At 40.1% G+C, this 19,707-nt stretch overlaps 1 protein-coding gene across 1 annotated transcript in view; it reads right to left on the reverse strand.

Moving 5' to 3' along the window:
* The window catches only part of CCDC171 (coiled-coil domain containing 171), a 300,242-nt gene that overhangs the window by 216,791 nt on the left and 63,744 nt on the right, over positions 1-19,707 (reverse strand). The window contains exons 9-11 of the mRNA XM_080668398.1: positions 18,487-18,647; positions 14,666-14,804; positions 7,004-7,106 (exon numbers count right to left, since the gene is read on the reverse strand). Of these exons, the coding sequence (XP_080524524.1) occupies positions 7,004-7,106; positions 14,666-14,804; positions 18,487-18,647 (403 nt within the window). The remainder of the gene's footprint in view (positions 1-7,003; positions 7,107-14,665; positions 14,805-18,486; positions 18,648-19,707) is intronic.

Raw genomic sequence — 19,707 nt, forward strand, 5'->3', positions numbered from 1 at the left:
TTGCTCTCTCTTAACCCAAATCCTGGACCCATGAAAAGTTTCCTGTGATCAGATGGCTAATGAAGAAAAATATCGCCGAAACCGGTTTGGCTCAGTGGATAGAGCGTCGGCCTGCAGGACTCAAGGGTCCCGGGTTCGATTCTGGTCAAGGGCATGTACATTGGTTGCGGGCACATCCCTGGTGGGAGGTGTGCAGGAGGCAGCTGATCGATGTTTCTCTCTCATCGATGTTTCTAGCTCTCTATCCCTCTTCCTTCCTCTCTGTAAAATATCAATAAAATATATTTTTAAAAAAAGAAAAATATGGGCTTCATATATAGATCTGTATGATAAGCTGACACTACTTGAAAGTAGACCGTTGCAGCACCACAGCTCCACTCAAAGGTGACCCTGAAGAACAGTGAAGTAAAATCCTCCCAGTAGACAGAACTTCAAGTAATAAACCTAATTGCCATTTTTCCTGAAATGAGACATGATCAAAGGTAAAAAATATACACCAACTTATGGGTGGTAGTTAACAGTTTGGCTTAATAGTCAGGGACTCAAAGAGATCACAACTGGAAAACTGGTAACAAGGTAGTCTAGGCAAGAGTATGTTTATGGATAGACCTCTTCAAATGGTCATTTTGCTGAAATCAACTTCAGTATCTTAATAATCAGGAGACCAAGACGAAGCATTCTGTGGATGTCAGCCAGCATCTTTTTCCCAGCCACCACTATCCATACAGCAACAGAGTCATGGATGAAAATGGAGTCATGGCAGCAAGGATGAATAATACATAAGCCCAGCAACATGGACTTCCATTCACCAAGACTGATAGAATTTCAACCCCTGTTGAATGTCAAATCTATCAATAGCAAAAACAAACACTAAACTCATGGCCTGGCATTATTCTCTAGGTGGACCAGCCAGCCACTTGGTGGCAAAGCTAATTATACTATGTCACTTCCATCATGGAATGAGTAATGCTTTATTCTTACTAAGGTAGAATTACTCTAGATATAGATTTTTCTTCCCTGATCATAATATTTCTGCTGAAATTAACATCTATGAATTTATAAAATACTTTGGTCACCATTATGTATTCCACATAGCACTGCTTCTGACTAGGGAACTTAATTTGATAGCAAATTAAGTATGGAAATGGTCTAATTTTCATAGAATACCTGTGTTTCTCATCTCTTAGAAGTAGCTGGCATACAGAATAGCAGAATGGCCTTTTGAAGATTCATGGTGCTGGATAGATGGCAACACTCTATAGGACACGGATAATATCCTTCAGGATATAGTATGTGCTCTGAGCCAGCAATTGATACATGCTGTGTTTCTCCCATAGCCAGGATTCACAGATCCTGGAATCAAATATTGGAAAAGGGAGTGGCTCATCTCACTATTACATCTAATGGTCCACTAGTGAAATGTCTGCTTCCTATCCCAGAAACTATGGACTCTATTGGTCTAAATCAGGAGTGGGCAAACTTTTTGACTCGAGGGCCACAGTGGGTTCTTAAACTGGACCGGAGGGCCGGAACAAAAGCATGGATGGAGTGTTTGTGTGAACTAATATAAATTCAAAGTAAAGGAGCGGAGGGGAGAGCAAGAGAACCGGATAGAACAGCCGGATCCGGCCCGCGGGCCGTAGTTTGCCCACGGCTGGTCTAAATCTTAATTCCCAAAGAAGAAAGGCTTCCACCATGGGACACAGCAGTAACTCCATTGAAATGGAAGCTGAGAATGTCACCTGGTTACTTCTGGGCTCCTTATGCCAAGAAACCAAAAAACAAAGAAGGTTCTTCTGTACCAGAATAATTAGTCTCGATTATCAAGGGGAAATTGGTCATAAGAAAGGGTATGTCTAGAATTCAAGACATCCCATGGGGCACCTATTAATACATTCATGTTCTGTGATAAAAATTAATAGACCAACAATCCCACTTTAGGGAATACATCCAAAAGAATTGAAAGCAGGGTCTTGAAAAGATATTTGTACATACATGTTCACACCAGCACTATTCATAATAGCCAAGAGGTGGAAGCAACCCAAACTTGGATGAATGGATGAACAAATGTGATATATACATGCCATGGAATGCTAGTAAACCTTAATAAAGGAAAAACTCCTGTCACATGCTATAACACTGGATGAACCTTCAGGAGATTATGCTAAGTGAAACAGGACAATCACAAAAAGACAAATAATGTATGTTCCTACTACATAAACTAAAGTAGTCAAATTCATAAAAACAGAAAGTATGATGGTGGTTATTGGCAGTTGGAGGAAGAGAGAAAAGAAAATGTGATGGCAAATTTTGTGTGTAAACTTAACTGGGACACAAACCCAGATTTTTTAGTTAAACATTATTACTGGCACTAGCCGGTTTGGCTCAGTGGATAGAGTGTCAGCCCTCAGACTGAAGGGTCCTGGGTTCAATTCCAGTCAAGGACATCTACCTTGGTTGCAAGCTCAATCCACAGTCAGGACCATGCAGGAGGGAACCAATTGATGTGTCTCTCTCACATCCATGTTTCTCTCTCTCTATCTCTACCCATTAGGTCCACATTCCGTCACCATTTCTCTCTCTCTATCTCTACTCATTCCTTCCACTCTCTCTAAAATAATCAATAGAAAAATCTCCTCAGGTGAGGATTAACAACAACAACATAAAGAGTATTTCTGGGTGTGTCTACAAGGATGTTTCTGGATGAGACTGACATCTGAATCAGTAGATTGGGTAAAACAGATTGCCCTCCCCAATGTGGGTGGGACTCATCCAATTCTCTGAAGGCCTGAATGGAATAAAAGGCTAAATAAGAAGGAATTCTTTCTGTCTGTTTCAAGCTGGACATCAGTCTTCTCCTGCCTTTAGATTCGGACTCAAACTGGAACTCAACCATTGGCTCTTCTGGTTCTTAGGACTTCAGAGTCAGACTGGAACTATACCATCAGCTCTCCTGGGTATCTAGTTTGCCAAAGGCAGATTTTGGATTTCTCAGCCACCATAACCATGTAATTAATTATCCCATTAAAGAATGTGGAGTATTCTCAGTTATGTCACTCCCTTGGATTTCACAAACTTAAGCTATGACCACGATAAAGTAGGGCAAGTTTGTTTTGTAAACTTCAGTGAATTTGGAGAAGGGAAAAGAGAAGAAATTGGCAAATGACACCAAAAGAGACCATGACACCATGTGCTGCTGTTATAGGCATCCTCAGCTTCTCTCTAACATTAATCTCGTAGTTAAAATGTACCAGCCATGAGGTTCACCAAAACAATTAAAATTCTAAAGAAAATACACATTTGAGGCAATAATCCTTTATTAAAAGAAGAGAGGGCAGTTTCTGGGACTGCTGCTGAAAAAATCTTATCCTGATTTTCCCAACAGCAATCCCCTGAAACTGCCCAATTTCCAGGTGATATGCACATGCCTAAAGGCATCAAACACTGTTACTATTATTTCCTAGGGTACCTTCAGCCACTCCAGCAGAAAGAAAAGACATACCTCTGGAATAGTACAAATGACTTCCACAAGGGAAGAATTTCCTCCAGCTGCCAAACTGGAGGGCTCCATCTCAGTCAACACAAAAGTCAATCACACTGAGGAGGAGCCAAGACTGAGACATAACAAAAACTTACTTTTATGAACCAAATGAAGGAAAAGTCACATTCTGTAAGTTTGCTAGCATCCTCAGGTATTAGAAGAAACACTCGAGGCAGAAAGACTACTTGGATTCAAAGTGGGAAAAGATTTCAAAGATTTCTCCCTATACGCATCCTACTATAAGAATTTCCATCAGGAAAGAAATGACATATGAGCAACTAGAGTACTTCAACTTCAGTGGAAAGTAGAAATAGGAAAAAAAAATGACCCTGATCAAAAAATTGAGGCTATCTTGTCTAATGAGAGTAGGCAATTAAGGTGACATTTCTATGATCCATGTAAGATTGTACATCCTTTCTTGAAGGTTATTCTTCCAGGTGACTCTGTGTAGGTTGCTACCCAAAAAAACTGCTGTAATTTAAAGAGTCTATGACTCTTTATAACCTCAAATATTTAATGCAAATGTAAAATAGACCTTCAATCTGATACTAATTCAATCACACTTTTATTCATTCACATTCAAAAAATATTTATTGAGTGCCTGTTTTGCACCAAGTATTGTCCTAGCTGTTTAAAATACATTAGTAAATAAAAGAGATAAATATCCTTGCCCTCATTTATAAAAATTAACCTATGATGGTTAGTTTTATGCGTCAACTTGACTGGGCTAAGGATGCAATATAGCTTATTTGTCTAGGTTTGTCTGTGAGGGTATTTTGGAAGAGATTAGCATTTGAATAAGTAGAGAGAGTAAAGAAAATTTGCCCTCACCAATATGGGTGGACATTATCTAACCCATTGCTCCCCTACTCACCCTCCCCCGCAAGAGAACAAAAACATGGAAGAAGAGCAAATTCTCTTTCTTCTTGAGATGAGACTTCCATCTTCTTCTACCCATGGACATCAGAGCTCCTGGTTCTTGGGCGTTCCTACTCCAGGACTTACCCTGGATTATACCACCAGCTTTCCTGGTTCTTCAGCTTGCTGAGGACAGATCAGGGGATTTCTGAGCCTCCGTAATTTATTATATTCCTATAATAAATCTCTTCATATGTATATCTATATGTATATAGGTAAATATAATATATATCATATAAGGTATATAAGATATATATTTCTATCTATACACATGTATATATTTATCTATACTAATAATAGATAAATATGCAAATTATCCATTACAGCGTCACATCATGACCAGATCAGCAGGCTGCATCCCCACCCTCTGCACAGGCAGCTGCAAGGCCAGGGGTAGGATAGGATACGATAGGAGGGAATAAGAAAGGAGAGGGAGAGGAAGGCAGGCCTGCATGCAGACAGGCTGAGAGGAGAAACAGAAATACAGAAAGGGAACAAGAAAAAGACGCAGGAATGGAAAAGGGAAGGAAACGCGGGGCTGCACGCGGGAGGGGGTGGTGACCACGGGGGGACGGGGGATGGCGACAGGGATGAGGGGAGGGGGGGGGAGGGAGGAGCAGGTGTACCCGGCGAGGGGCAGGAGCCCGCCCAGATGCAGGAGGAGAGCGGTGGCTCCCGAAGGGGGCCATTGGCAGGGAGGCGCCCACGGGTCGGGGACCGAGTGGTGGACGGTCCAAGGCCTTCTGGGCGGAGGCGCTCCTGCTTCGCGGCAGCAGCTCCCGGGCCGCACGGGCCTCAGCCACCCTCACTGGGCCAGGCGTCCCAGGCAGGGAATGGGAGCAGGATGGTGGTGGGGAGGCCAGGGAAGGGGGGACGGCGAACACCTGGCCATTAACCCCGCCCCACCCTGAACAGAACCTTTAAGAAGGGAGGGAGGGAAGAACTTTATCAAGGAGTCAGTAGAGAGCAGAGTTAAGGAAGGAAAGAGGATGTATGAGTGAACTGTAGGAGCTATAATGAAAATCAAGTATAGTTGTGTATCGGGGACAGATTTTAAAAGTAGGAGTCAGAAAAGAAAAAAGATAAATGATAGTGAATAATTAGGCAGGTAGATAGATAGATATTACAACAGTGGAAGTAAGTAGAGAAGAATGTATGGGAAAGGTAGGATGAGAGAGAAAGAGGGAGGGAAGAAAAGTTTTAAAGGGGAGCCGGGCCCTAACCGGTTTGGCTCAGTGGATAGAACGTCGGCCTATGGACTGAAGGGTCCCAGGTTCGATTCCGGTCAAGGGCATGTACCTTGGTTGCGGGCACATCCCCAGTATGTGCAGGAGGCAGCTGATTGATGTTTCTCTCTCATCAATGTTTCTAACTCTATCGCTCTCCCTTCCTCTCTGTAAAAAACAAATAAAATATATTTTTAAAAAATAAAAAATAAAAATAAATAAAGGGGAGCCGGTAGAGCTTAAAAGGAGAATGGGAAGAAGGAAGAAATGGGGGAGGGAGCTAAGCAGGTCTGAGGGAGGAAGTGAAGAAAAAAATTAAGGTGGGAAGGAAGGAAAAGGGGAGGGAGAGTGGGGGTAAAGATAAAGAAAAGAAGGAATGTGGGGAGGGAGGGAGGGTAGGAGAAAGATGGGAAGAAGGATGATGGAACAGAAGTAGGAAATAAGGAGGAAAGAAAAATTTATAAATGATAAGTCAGTAGGAAAAACATATTTTAAAAAGGAGCTCTGGAGCTCAATTTTAAAGTATAAGGAATTTAATTTTATGTCCTTTTTAAAGAATATAATAGAGTCAGAAAACAACTGAATAATTCAAGGCTGACAGTATGGCAAAAGACAGCTGAAGTAGAAAAGTAAAAGTCAAAGTCAAAGCTACTATAGCACATATAATGGCATAAGCATAAAAAATTAAGGAAGTAGAAATGGACAGCATTCATTAGCCAACTAATGCTTTTGCTAGTTCCCAAAATATAACTACCTAATATACAATTTTTATAGTTTTTTATCCTATTAAGTGCACTGATACTAAAACCAAAATATTTTACCTAAGCATTTTTATCTAGAGAGAATATATATGGCAACAGGAAATGAAGGAGAAAACTAGCTTAGAAAGCAACATGTAGAATACGCAGTGTTATAGCCTGTGTCCTACAAAACCTTTTGAATGTATGACCTTTAAGTTGTTGAAGGTTGCTTCAGAATTTGGCTCCGTTTGATCGAAACATCTGCTTCCCTTGCAGGTATACTGTAAGGACTTTTCTCTCAGTTGGATTCAGAACACAGCAAGTGAGCCCTTGTCTGTCCAATCACACAGACCCCGATACTTGTAAATCAAGTTCTGGGAGGACAACAGCAGGTCCACATTCCGTCACCCTTTCTCAGCCAGCCAGGCCAACTGACTGCTGTGAGGACTGTTCTTATCATGTCATCAAATCAAAACATGTTGAGATGAGGGACCATAAGAGGCATCTGCAGAATTCCCAAAATGCAGTGACTTTGGAACACTGACAGATGCATCTGTCATTTTATACCTTCAACTAACCTGATGTACACTGGCCCGACACAGTAAAGCTGTCCAAGATCGATTCCAATTCTTTCACGTTATTTTCACATGTCTCTACTAGGAAGGCCTGGTGCTTCTTAGCCTTTTAATTAAGAAAAAAATTACACATAATAAGGTCATGCATAAGAGCTGCAGATTTTGTGTGTGAACATACATAGCACAATTAAGGATAAACAAGCTAATAATAACCTCATTCAAGTCCATTATTAATAAACCTCTGTCTTTTTTTAAAATATATTTTTATTAATTTTTTTACAGAGAAGAAGGGAGAGGGATAGAGAGCCAGAAACATCGATTAGAAGGAAACATCGATCAGCTGCCTCTTGCACACCCCCCACTGGGGATGTGCCCGCAACCAAGGCACACGCCCCTGACCAGAATCGAACCTTCAGTCCGAAGGCCGACACTCTATCCACTGAGCCAAACCGGCCAGGGCTTCTTTCTGTCTTAATCATGCCCTTTACTTGGCTTAATGTAACATTGGATAAGGTCTCACTTAACAATTTACTGAGGCCTTAGTGCCTGGCACTATTCTAAGTATCTTTTACATAGTAATTCTTTTTATTCTTACAACAACCCTATGAGAGAAGGGCCTTTATTATACCAATTTTACAGATAAGAAAACTGAGACACAGAGAAATTAAAGAACACTTTAAAAGATCACGCTGGCCGTCATGTGACAAACTACCAGGCAGTGGTCAAGAATGAATGTAGTAAAACCAATTAGAAGGAACTGTAACAGTCTACTTAAGAGGTGGTGGAAGCTTAGGCTAGGGTCTTAGCAGTAAAAGGGGGGTTTATACACTGGAAAGATACCAGAAGGTAGAATGGCCCAGACCTTGGTAACATTGTATTGGGTTTGATGTTAATTGGGCTGGGCTGGGCTGGGCTGGGCTGGGCTGGGCTGGGCTGGATTGGATTGGATTGGATTGGATTGGATTGGATTGGATTGGATTGGATTGGACTGGATTGGATAAGGCTGGGAAAGTGCTCTGATGAAAGGAGGATCCCAAGTTTTCAGGCTAAGAGAACTGGGCCAATTTCAGTAGATGAGTGAGAACAGTGAAGGTGAAAAAGGTCTTATTCTGGCTGTTTTTGTTTGCTTATTTTTGTTTGTTTGCTTGCATGCTTGCTTGTTTTTGGCAGGAAGTACCAGTCATGAATTCTATTTTTTTTAATATATTTCATTGATTTTTTTACAGAGAGGGAGAGGAATAGAGAGTTAGAAACATCGATGAGAGAGAAACATCCATCAGCTGCCTCCTGCACACCCCCCACTGGGGATGTGCCCACAACCATGCCCTTCACCAAAATCGAACCTGGGACCTTTCAGTCTGCAGGTCGATGCTCTATTCACTGAATCAAACCAATTAGGACATGAATTCTATTTTGATCATATTACAATGGAGGTACCTTTAACACACTCCCAGCAAAAGCACAATGTCTAAATAAATGGCCCTAAATAAATATTTTTGAACTAACAACGAACAAGTAAGGTAGAAAAATACGGGATGCATATGGACATAATGGTGGAAAGCTCAGTAGAAAGAGCAGGGATAGGTTTGGAAATCATCTACAGATATCACCTGAAGCCTGCCTTGAGAGTGTCTGATGAGGAGAGAAAAGAGCTTTTTTTTTTTTTTTTTTTGGTGTACGGGATGACTCTCCAACCAAATAAGCCACCTGGCTAGGCTCTTAATAGCTTTTTGATGAGCAAGAAATTCTAGAATGAAAGCAGAATATATCGCCTAAATAAACAAAACCCTTGGGTTAAAAACAAAGTGTCAACCAAAGATAAAATACTAAGTTTCTAATTTTTGATTAACATGTTTTACCATGTGACATAAAGAATAAGTTTAGCATCCTGACCAGGTGGCTTGGTTGGTTGGAGCATTGTACCGTACAACAAAGAGATGAGGGTTTGATTTCCAGTCATGGCCCATGCTTAGGTTGCAGGTTTAATCCCCATTTGGGGCACATGCAAACGCAGCCGATCAATGTTTCTCTCTCATACAGATGTTTGAACTTTTGAAACAGTTCTGAACATTTTTTAACTCTAGTAAGTGTCTGAACTTTTAACTTGAATATATTTTAAGCCATTACAAAGGAATTCTGAGTAAAAACAGGGGAGCATTGGAAACTGTAATCAACATCACATCCATTTGCTCCACAGCTCTCTCCTTTTCATACTATCTTCCATCTAGTACCCACCACTGCATACTCAGCGCATTGGTAAGGACTGAAGGAGAGCTTGCTCAGCTGAACTGAATTTGATCTGATTAGCTTTCACAATCCTCACTATCTGCAGCTTTTCCTTTGATACTATTATGATAGCTAATATCTCATATGATGAAATGTCACCCTCCCTTATGTACCTTTGCAATTAACTTATTTTTCAGTAGATGGTACCTTCCAATTTGAATAAAGGGCCTTGACATACCCCTTTTTCTCTCTCTTTTTCTCTCTCTCACACAAACACACACACACACACACACACACACAGACACACACACACACACACACAGTAGCATTTTACTTTTTCACAGGTCAAAAATGAGATTTGAATTTTCAGGTACTTAATAATTTATGTAAAAATAAATATCAAAAAGCTTTATACTAACATTATAAATTTAGAAAGCCAGCCATCTAATAAGCATTTACATAAAAATACACATATTTAATGAATATTACTTAATATTAAATATTTAAGAAACATTAAGAGAGACAGAAAGTGATATTTATATTATCAAAAACAATGCTCATGTATAAATACTATTATTCTGGGTGAAAACAGGAATCAACAAATTTTTAGTAAAATTCAGAATAGAATATTTTTAGCCCAATAGTTTCAAATGCCTCCTATAAAACCAGAAGCATGTCCTTCTAAAGCAAACCTAATAGAGTATTTGAAGCAAAATATTATCAAGAAGCATTAACTTTACCACAAAGCATGGCAATCAAAGCACTTTCCCAAATTCTATCTAATGCTAGCAATCATTATCATTATATAATAAGCCAAGCCCCAAAGTATAGAGAATATATATATATATATATATATATATATATATATACACTTGACCATTTTCAATCACAGTTCTTTAGAGAATAAAATATTCTTTGAGCAAAACCTCATGAGAACTAGAATTCCCTTTCCAATATATGGTCTCTCCTAGAGCTGTAACTAAATATTACTGAGTGGCAGAAAAACAAATCTCAAGAAATGATGGGCTTAAAAAAATTTCATTGTAGAAAGCACAAAGCAAGTTCTAATAATACCAATTTGAAAATGATAGCTCCCCAGCTTCAAGAGAAGCAGATAAAAACTCACAGTAATGACTAAAAAACCCAACCGATCTGCTGAGCCTCTGGACCTTAATAAGCATGATCACTGAGCAGCCTCAACTAGAAATTCTGTTTTATTTGGTGCTTGATTAAATTATTATTAAACTCATAGGTTTTGAAATTAATAGTTCAATTTTAATCAAAACTTTTTAAAGTCAAATTCAATACTGTATAACACAGAATACAAAACTAATTTTGTTAAATCCTTAGGTGTCCAATGTTGAAATTCTATTAATTCTGTGACATTAAAGATAATAATATACTATTCATTGATTAATCATAACTTTAATTATTAATTTCATTAATATAAAAGCACAATTAAAGTCAGCTGGGTTTTAAATTTTTGACTTTTCCAAAATTATGTTCTATATTTGTATTATATCTCTTGACACTGGGGAGCTATCATTTTCCAACTGGTTTATTAATACCTTGTGTATCCTGACCAAGATGAACTCTATGACTTCTTCCAGCTTTAAAAAGCTAAAATATGCTATATTATACAATTGTTATTACTTTTTTTTTACAATTGTTATTTTTAAGTCTCAAAACTTCCTTAAGTCTTTGCATATTATTAATACCTTTATCTCACTAGCAAACCTATGGAGGAAAGAGGCTTTAATCTTCTCTTGCAATGCAACAGAGAAAATAAAAACTAAGACTTGAATAATGACCATGAACATGACCTAAACTAGAAAACAAGCTGTTACCTCAAAGGGAGAGAAAAATTACCTGTAGGTAATTGCTGCTTACCATCTATATTCTATAAAATACTGGAACTATTATGTTCAAAAGAAATATGACTATAGGAAAGACACACTAGGATACATAGGGTCATGAAATGTCATTAAAACAAAGTTTCATTTCCAAAACAAAAGGTAAAAGCTTCCTAAGTCATTTTCTCTTCGGTCAAAACCAATTATGAATTCAAAGCAAAAATAACAGCTAGACTTTGAGGATGCAGAAATAGAAAAACTCCATTTTCTGTGGCTTAAACTTCTTAATTTGATAGATATCTCTTCATAAAACAAATTTTAAAAACCCGCTCCCAAAAGCCACTAATCTATTGAAAGGGAAAAAAGGCAATATAGGAATACGCACAACAAAAATAATTTTAGGAAAAATTATAGATTTTTTTTATTTTAAAAATTGTACTTATTATTTAGTGTAATACTATTTTCATTAAATAAATTTTTATTAAATAATTTTAAAATTTCTTACTATAGTCAGGTAGAGAACAACAGTTCCAATTAGCATAAAACAGAGCAAGTTAAAAGAGAGAGCTAATCATAATGAAGGAAAAAAAAGAGGAGGAAAAGAAAACAGAAATATGGAAGAAAATAAGACATGAAGCTAGAGGTTTAAGAGAAAAGAAAAAAAGAAGAGAAAACTATAAATAGTTAGGTTGAACCATATAAACTGCAAATCATTTAGGCTGCAAGCTGAATAAGTTTTTTGAACATCCTTTAGCTTCTCAGCAAAGAACTATTCACAAATCTTCAACTGCTTTTAGTAATGCATCAAGCTTTGAAGAAACAACCCACAATCTTCATCACTATGATAAAACAATAGTGCTTTATAGGATGACTGCCAAGGGCCCAAACAAGCAGACAGAGGTTGCTAGTAAGCTACAATTTGCCTTATTTCAGATCATTTACCAACTTGTCAATGTTAAAAAATAAAAACCTGTTGGCACCAAGTAAATTTTTTCAACTACAAAGTGCCCGTACCCTCAGAAGTCTTCTCTTATTTTGTATCTAGTCCAGGGGTGGGCAAACTTTTTGACTCGAGGGCCACAATGGGTTCTTAAACTGGACCGGAGGGCCGGAACAAAAGCATGGATGGAGTGTTTGTGTGAACTAATATAAATTCAAAGTAAAGGAGCGGAGGGGAGAGCAAGAGAACCGGATAGAACAGCCGGATCCGGCCCGTGGGCCGTAGTTTGCCCAAGGCTGATCTAGTCAGTGGAGTGCTGGAAGGCCAGAATTAGGAGGATGCATGCAACTTATATTGGCGACTGTATTCTTTACTGTTACATTCCCAGTTATCAGTGCTGCTCACTTTCCAAACTATTTAGTACAGTGTCTCATAAGCAAGCAGACCAAATACAAGACTCAGCTCAATAACTCTGACATGTTTTTACCCACCACTGACTCAACTTCCTAAATCAGGAGTTAAGAGATGGAACAGCCCATGAAATTTAGGGTAGCACCTAACAGGCATCAGAGTATGCTACCCAAAGAGCTCTAAACTTTCTAAAACCCCACATCCGAAGTACTTAAACAACAAATTCAACCACAGAGGAAACAATACCAATCCCTGGATCAGAACACATTGACCATCTTGAGTTGAATGGAGAATCCTATCTAATAAAAGAGAAACATGCAAATTGACTGTACCTCCACTACGCCCACAAGCCACGCCCACAAGCCAATCAGGAGTGAGAATGCAAATTAACCCGACCAAGATGACAGTTAATTTGCATATCCAGGCACAGAGCGAAGACTGAAGACAGCATAGAAGGAAGCCAAGCGCTGCAGAAGGGAGCAAAGCTGCAGAGAAGCAAGCAAGCAGGGTGGTGGAGAAGGGAGGGAAGCAGGCGGGGTGGCAGAGAAGGGAGGGAAGCAGGCGGGGCGGTGCAGACCACCGCAGGAAGCCCTATTCTTACAGGAATCTTCCTGCAATGGGCCTCTAGTATATATATAACTGGATCATTTGAAAATTACAGCGTTTCAGTTTTATACCATCTTTACCTCTTAACCTGGGCAGCATTGATTTGGCCACCACTTCTTAGCATAACCCAAAGTTTTTTAACAAGAAGAAAAAATACTTATTTCCCTCAATAACTGATATCACTAAGAGTTATGAGATATAGTTGAAATTGAAGTAGCCAAAGAGGAAATAGGGCATTACTGTACACCTTATGCCCTCTCTCATCATTTATGTTTCTATCTCTCTCTTTCCTCTCAGCAAACTGCAGAGAGGAGTATGCTGCATCAACCCAGCCAGTGTGGCTCAGTGGTTGACCTATGAACCAGGAGGTCTCGGTTAGATTCCAGTTTAAATCCGCCTGGCATATGTTTCTTGAGGCAAGTACTATAGTGTAATCTTGGTATATGGGATGATTTAAGTTAACCTCAATGCAGTCACAATTTTTAGGACACATCAGATTTTGGTGAGTGCTATTTTAAAGATGCTAAACAAAGTACTAAAGAAATACAGCCCTGACTGGTTTGGCTCAGTGGATAGAGCGTCAGCCTGCGGACTGAAAGGTCCCGGGTTCGATTCTGGTCAAGGGCATGTACCTTGGTTGCGGGCACATCCCCAGTGGGGGATGTGCAGGAGGCAGCTGATCGATGTTTCTCTCTCATCGATGTTTCTAACTCTCTATCCCTCTCCCTTCCTCTCTGTAAAAAATCAATAAAAAATATTTTAAAAATTATTAAAAAAAAAGAAATACAAAGTGGGGAAGGGGCAGGATTCTCAGTTAAGGTGGATAATAAAGTAGGGAAAGAGGGAATCATGGATAGCTTCACAGGTTGCAAGGTTATCAGAGCGGGGTGTTAAAGGATATACAGGAATTTGTAAACAGAAAAAAAGAGAAGGAGCATTTTAATCAATGTGGGTCAAAGAAAAAGACAACTTGAATGATATGATAATGCATATGTGTTTAGGAAGCCAAAGGACTCTACTGTGACTAGAGTAAGGCAATGGCAAAAGAAGAAGCTAGAAAAGTTAGCATGGAGCCCAAAGAAAAGGGCCTTAGACAAGAAGCTGGACTTTATTCGGAAAGCAACAGGGAGACATTGATAGTTTTTTTTAATAAAGGGTGACAAGAACAGATAAATATTTTAGAAAGATAAACTTGGTGATGGTGTGAAAGCTAGTTTATTGCGGAATGGAAACAAAGTTATCAGGTACAAAATCATTACAAAAGGGAGTCTTTTAACTCATTAGATGTGTTAATTATAAATCCTGATACCCCCCCCATCCACCTAGGTAACATTGTTTTATGCACCTAAAAATAAATGAAAAGGTAAGTAAAAACCACAGAATAAATTTTAAGACATTCTATAATTCAGTTTTCACAAATTCAATTCGTTTTCCCAATAATTCCAAAAAAGAGAGGTTTTATTACATACATCTTAGTTGTAATCAGCATCTCTAGTTTTGAAATTTTATATCAATGTCACTAAAATTACTTTCATACTATTATTGCATAGCATGTTGTGAGAAAAAAAAACCTGTTAAACATCAAATATGACCCAATAAAATAATTGCCATAGGGTTTTTTATCCTTACCATTACAAGTTCTTCCTGTAATTCACTGCAACTTTTTTCATTATACTGGAGTCTCTTAGAAAGGTCTGTAATTACTTTCCTCTGCTCCTCAATCTCTTCATTTAGTTTCTTGTTTTTGGAAAAATACTCTCTTTCTAATCTGTAAAGTTAAAGTGTCAGAGTAAGTTTTTCAAATATGCTTTTATCAAGTCCTATTATACACCTGTAAGACAAGTAGCATGTGTACTTTCAAGACAAAAGGCTTTACTTGGTCACCTCCCATTTTTGCAGATAAAAAGGGTTGCACATTCTTAAATATCTTTTGTTAGCAGATATTTGTATATGCCCAACTTTATAAGCAGGATATGTTTAGTGCTGATTTGGTACACAGGCATGGATGTATGGAACAGAATGACAGATCTCAGAGGGGAGGAGAGTAAAGAGGATGGGAAGAGATTAACCAAAGAATATACACTTCGTGGCCAGATTATTATGATCTCTGAACGCATAATAATCTGGCCACTCAGTGTATATCCTATATAATAAAAGGCTAATATGCAAATTGTCCCCTCGACCAGGAGTTTGACCAGCAGGCAGGCCGGCCAACCGCCCATGTCCCCTCCCCCTGGCCAGGCTGGCCAGACCCCACCCATGCACGAATTCATGCACCGAGCCTCTAATACACACACACACACACACACACACACACACACTGAGTGGCCAGATTATTATGCGTTCAGAGATCATAATAATCTGGCCACTCAGTGTATATGCATATATACATAACCCATGTATACAGACAATAGTGTGGGGAAAGTCTGGGGTGGGGCAGGGTCTGGGTGGAGGGGGGCAAAGGTGAGGGGTGGGGCACATCTGTAATATTGTCAACAGTAAATTTTTTATTGAAATTCTCTATTAAAAATTATTGTTACTTAGCAAATATAAAATTAATGCAACTGTTATTTGGAGTTATTTTATAAATAAAATCCAAACTGAGTCCATTGCAACGAGACCATTCTCTTGCTGTCAGGAATCTCATGCACAACCCAAAGAAGTTGGTTCCTATGCTTCTGCCAACAGCCCCACCCACTGGAAATGAGTAGGGCAGGAGTGTACTGAAGATTAATGGGAGCCCCTGTCTCTTAGAATTCCAATAGAGAAGAATTGGGACTTAAAAGATGGAGGATTTAGGCAAGAAAGAAAAAAAAAAGAAGGTGGAAGTAGAAGATACCTTCATTCCTGCCAGATTCCCATTCTATTATTTTTTTAAAGAGCTCAGCTAAGAATGTAACAACAGCCCAGCCAGTGTGGTTCAATGGCTGACCTATGAACCAGGAGGCCATGATTCGATTCTCAGTTAGGGGTGTGCAGGAGTTTCTGTCTCTCTCTCCCTCTCCCTTCCTCTCTGAAATCAATAAAAATATATTTTTTAAAAATTACTGGCTGAGTCCAGGGATTATGCATATATGCATACAAGTTCTCTGAGATTGGACAGTCTGTTCCATGCTTCTATGTCTCTGAAGGCTTGGCGTGGGTGGTGGGGGCGGGCTAGGAGAAGTCAAAGAGGGAAAAGAGGGATTATGTAATACTTTCAACAATAAAGATTTTTTAAATTACTGGTTGAAAATATTATAAAAGCATTACTAATAAAGGTAATTACAGTGAAAGAGTTTTAAATTTTTTCAAACTCTGTCTTTCAAGTGCCATCTTTATGACTTTTGCCATACTCATAATAATTACTATTGAAATAATACTTTAAGTTAAATTAAGTATTGTAAAAGGAATCTTTATATTACTACTTTAAATGGAAAACCATGAACTATCCTATCTAATAAAAGAGTAATATGCAAATTAACCATCACTCCGCTATACCCACAAGCCATGCCCACCAGCCAATCAGGAGCGAATATGCAAATAAACCTAACCAAGATGGCTACGGCCACAGAGAGCAGAAGGGAGGCTTGGGTTTCCCCAGCAATGGAGGAAGCCAAGCTTTCCGCCTGCCCTTGCGGGCCTAGGCCTCCACTCAAGGCTACAAAGTTTCAATGATAGAAGATACATAAACCCAAACAGAAATGGCAGCAGCCACAGAGCTGGAAAGAGCAGGAGGCTAGGGTTGCCCACGGCGATGGAGGAAGCCAAGCTTTCTGCACACCCTGGCCGGCCCAGGCCTCCACTTAAGGCTACAAAGTTTCAATTATAGAAGATACATAAATCCCAACAGAAATGGCTGCCACCACGGAGCAAGCAGAAGGCTTGGCTCCGCTCCAGGCTACAATGTTTCAATTGTAGAAGATAAATAAACCCCAGATACCAGGGCCTCCGCTTGGGTCGCCAGGGGGCATGGCCGGCCTGCAAACCACCACAGGCCCCTCACCCAGGCCGCCCCACGCCCCAAGGGAACCCCCACCCTGATCCAGGACACCCTTCAGGGCAAACCAGCTGGCCCCCACCTGTGCACCAGGACTCTATCCCATCTAATAAAAGAGTAATATGCCAATTGACCATCACTCCAACACACAAGATGGCTGCCCCCATGTGGTCAAAGATCCTGCCCCCATGTGGACACAAGATGGCCACCACAAGATGGCCAGCAGGGGAGGGCAGTTGGGAGGGACCAGGCCTGCAAGGGAGGGCAGTTGTGGGTGATCAAGCCTGGAGGGGAGGGCAGTTAGGGGTGACCAAGCTGGCAGAGGAGGGAAGTTGGGGGTGACTGGGTCTGCAGGGAAGGGCAGTTGGGGGGGGACTCAGGCCTGCAGGGGAGAGCAGTTGGGGGGTACCAGGCCTGCAGGGGAGGGCAGTTAGTGGTGACCAGGCCTGCAGGGGAAGGCAGTTAGGGGCAAACAGGCTGGCAGGGGAGCAGTTAGGCATCAATCAGGCTGGCAGGGGAGTGTTTAGGGGGTGATCAGGCTGGCAGGCAGAAGCAGTGAGGGGCAATCAGGAAGGCAGGCAGGCGAACAGTTGGGAGCCAGCAGTCCTGGACTGGAGAGGGTGCAGGCTGGGCTGAGGGACACACATCCCGTGCACAAATTTCATGCACCAGGCCTCTAGTTTGTCATAAATAAAAACAAACATTAAAAATAAATACATATCTCTAATTTCCAACCTATTACCAAGTCCATAACAATGGTGGAAAAATAGGGGAAAATGATTTAAAATGTTTCTAATGACTTTTGGGGGGAACATATTTTAAAAGTATAAATTTCTTAAAGCATCCCACAGAACATTCCAGATAAAAGGCTGTTGCATTGACAAAGGTTAAAATTAGTAGGAGTCAGAAAGATCATGATCTGCCACTTATTACCTGTGTGTCCTTACCCTCATTAAGCCTCAATTTCCACCTCTGGAAAACGGAGGTAAGAAGAGTAGCTACCTCATAAGGTGTTATATAAATTAAGGGAAACCACGCAATGCTGGGCCGGAAGTAAGCACGTATACTAGCCACTAGTATAGATTACTCGTACTATATATTTCTGCAGTTTGAGAAAATCTCAAACATTATCCATCTCCTCACAGACCATTTTAGGTAGCCTAGAAATCAAGGTCTTTTAAGATACTGTATTATCTCAGCAGAGATCATATAAAATGCATTAATACATTTACTTTCTAGTGCAATAACTGCATTTCTGAGACTACTAGAAACTGCTATGATACTTAAAAATCCAAGAGCATTTCCATATTTACCTGTACAAGGAAGCATAGTTATAGTTTATGAAGTCCTTCACCCCCAATCTACCACTGACATTAATGGGAGCTATATCTAAAATACTACATATTCACACTTATGTAGGTTTCATAAACTCTTTAAATTAGTTTAGAGAATTGTACAATAAAACACTTACAAACTTAGTTTTGCAAAGCTCTCTTGTGCATTATGTTTTTCTCGCTCATAGGCACTTTCAACTTCTTTGAACTCATTCTTGATCATTTCCAAATCAGCAACAGCTTCTGCTTGGCTGGCCTTTTCTACCTGCAAAGCTCCTTCAAGGTCTCGAATCCGCAACTGCCAGATGAGAGAAAAGTAATTAAAGCGAGCAAGGAGCCCTAACCGGTTTGGCTCAGTGGATAGAGCATCGGCCTGCGGACTCAAGAGTCCCAGGTTCGATTCTGGTCAAGGGCATGCATGTACCTTGGTTGCGGGCACATCCCCAGTGGGGGGTGTGCAGGACGCAGCTGATTGATGTTTCTCTCTCACCGATGTTTCTAACTCTCTCTCCCTCTCCCTTCCTCTCTGTAAAAAATCAATAAAATATATATATTTTTTAAAAAGCGAGCAAGAAAATGCTAGTAGCATCAATCTCAAATTGAGTAGAATACTTTATCAACAGCAGATTATCATCCATCCTAACACTTCTTTCTTTCTGCTTTGGTTTAAAAAGGGAAATAGAGAAAAGACAGTTTATTTTCTTTCTCAACATGTTTGTTGTTGTTTTTTAAAGATTTTTTTAAAATTGGTTTTTAGAGAGATGAAGGGAGAGGGAGAGACAAAAAAGAAAAATCCATGTGAAAGCAAAAGATTGATTGGTTGCCTCCTCCTCGCCCCCTACCAGGGATCGAACCCACAACCCCAGCATTATCCCTGACCAGGAATCCAACAGGCAACCTTCTGGTGCACTGGAGGACGCCCAACCAACTGAGCCACACCGGCCAGGGCTTTCTCAACATGTTTAATGAAAGGGAGGAAGAGTGGAATAGTTAACTGTGCTAGGGAAAATTATAGGCTGGGTATGATATAACCTGCCCCATCCAAGTGCCTAATTTTGACCTCCTAGTCCATTGACACTTCTTTTCTAAAGTATAATAAATGGTGTGTGTGTGTTTTTTAACTAAAGGCAATGAGAAACACCATTATGCCGAAACCGGTTTGGCTCAGTGGATAGAGCGTCAGCCTGCGGACTGAAAGGTCCTGGGTTCGATTCCGGTCAAGGGCATGTACCTTGGTTGCAGGCACATCCCCAGTGGGAGGTGTGCAGGAGGCAGCTGATCGATGTTTCTCTCTCATCGATGTTTCTAACTCTCTATCCCTCTCCCTTCTTCTCTGTTAAAAATCAATAAAATATTTA

The sequence above is a fragment of the Plecotus auritus genome, assembly GCF_963455305.1.
Source record: "Plecotus auritus genome assembly, chromosome: 5".
Classification (NCBI taxonomy): Eukaryota; Metazoa; Chordata; class Mammalia; order Chiroptera; family Vespertilionidae; genus Plecotus; species Plecotus auritus.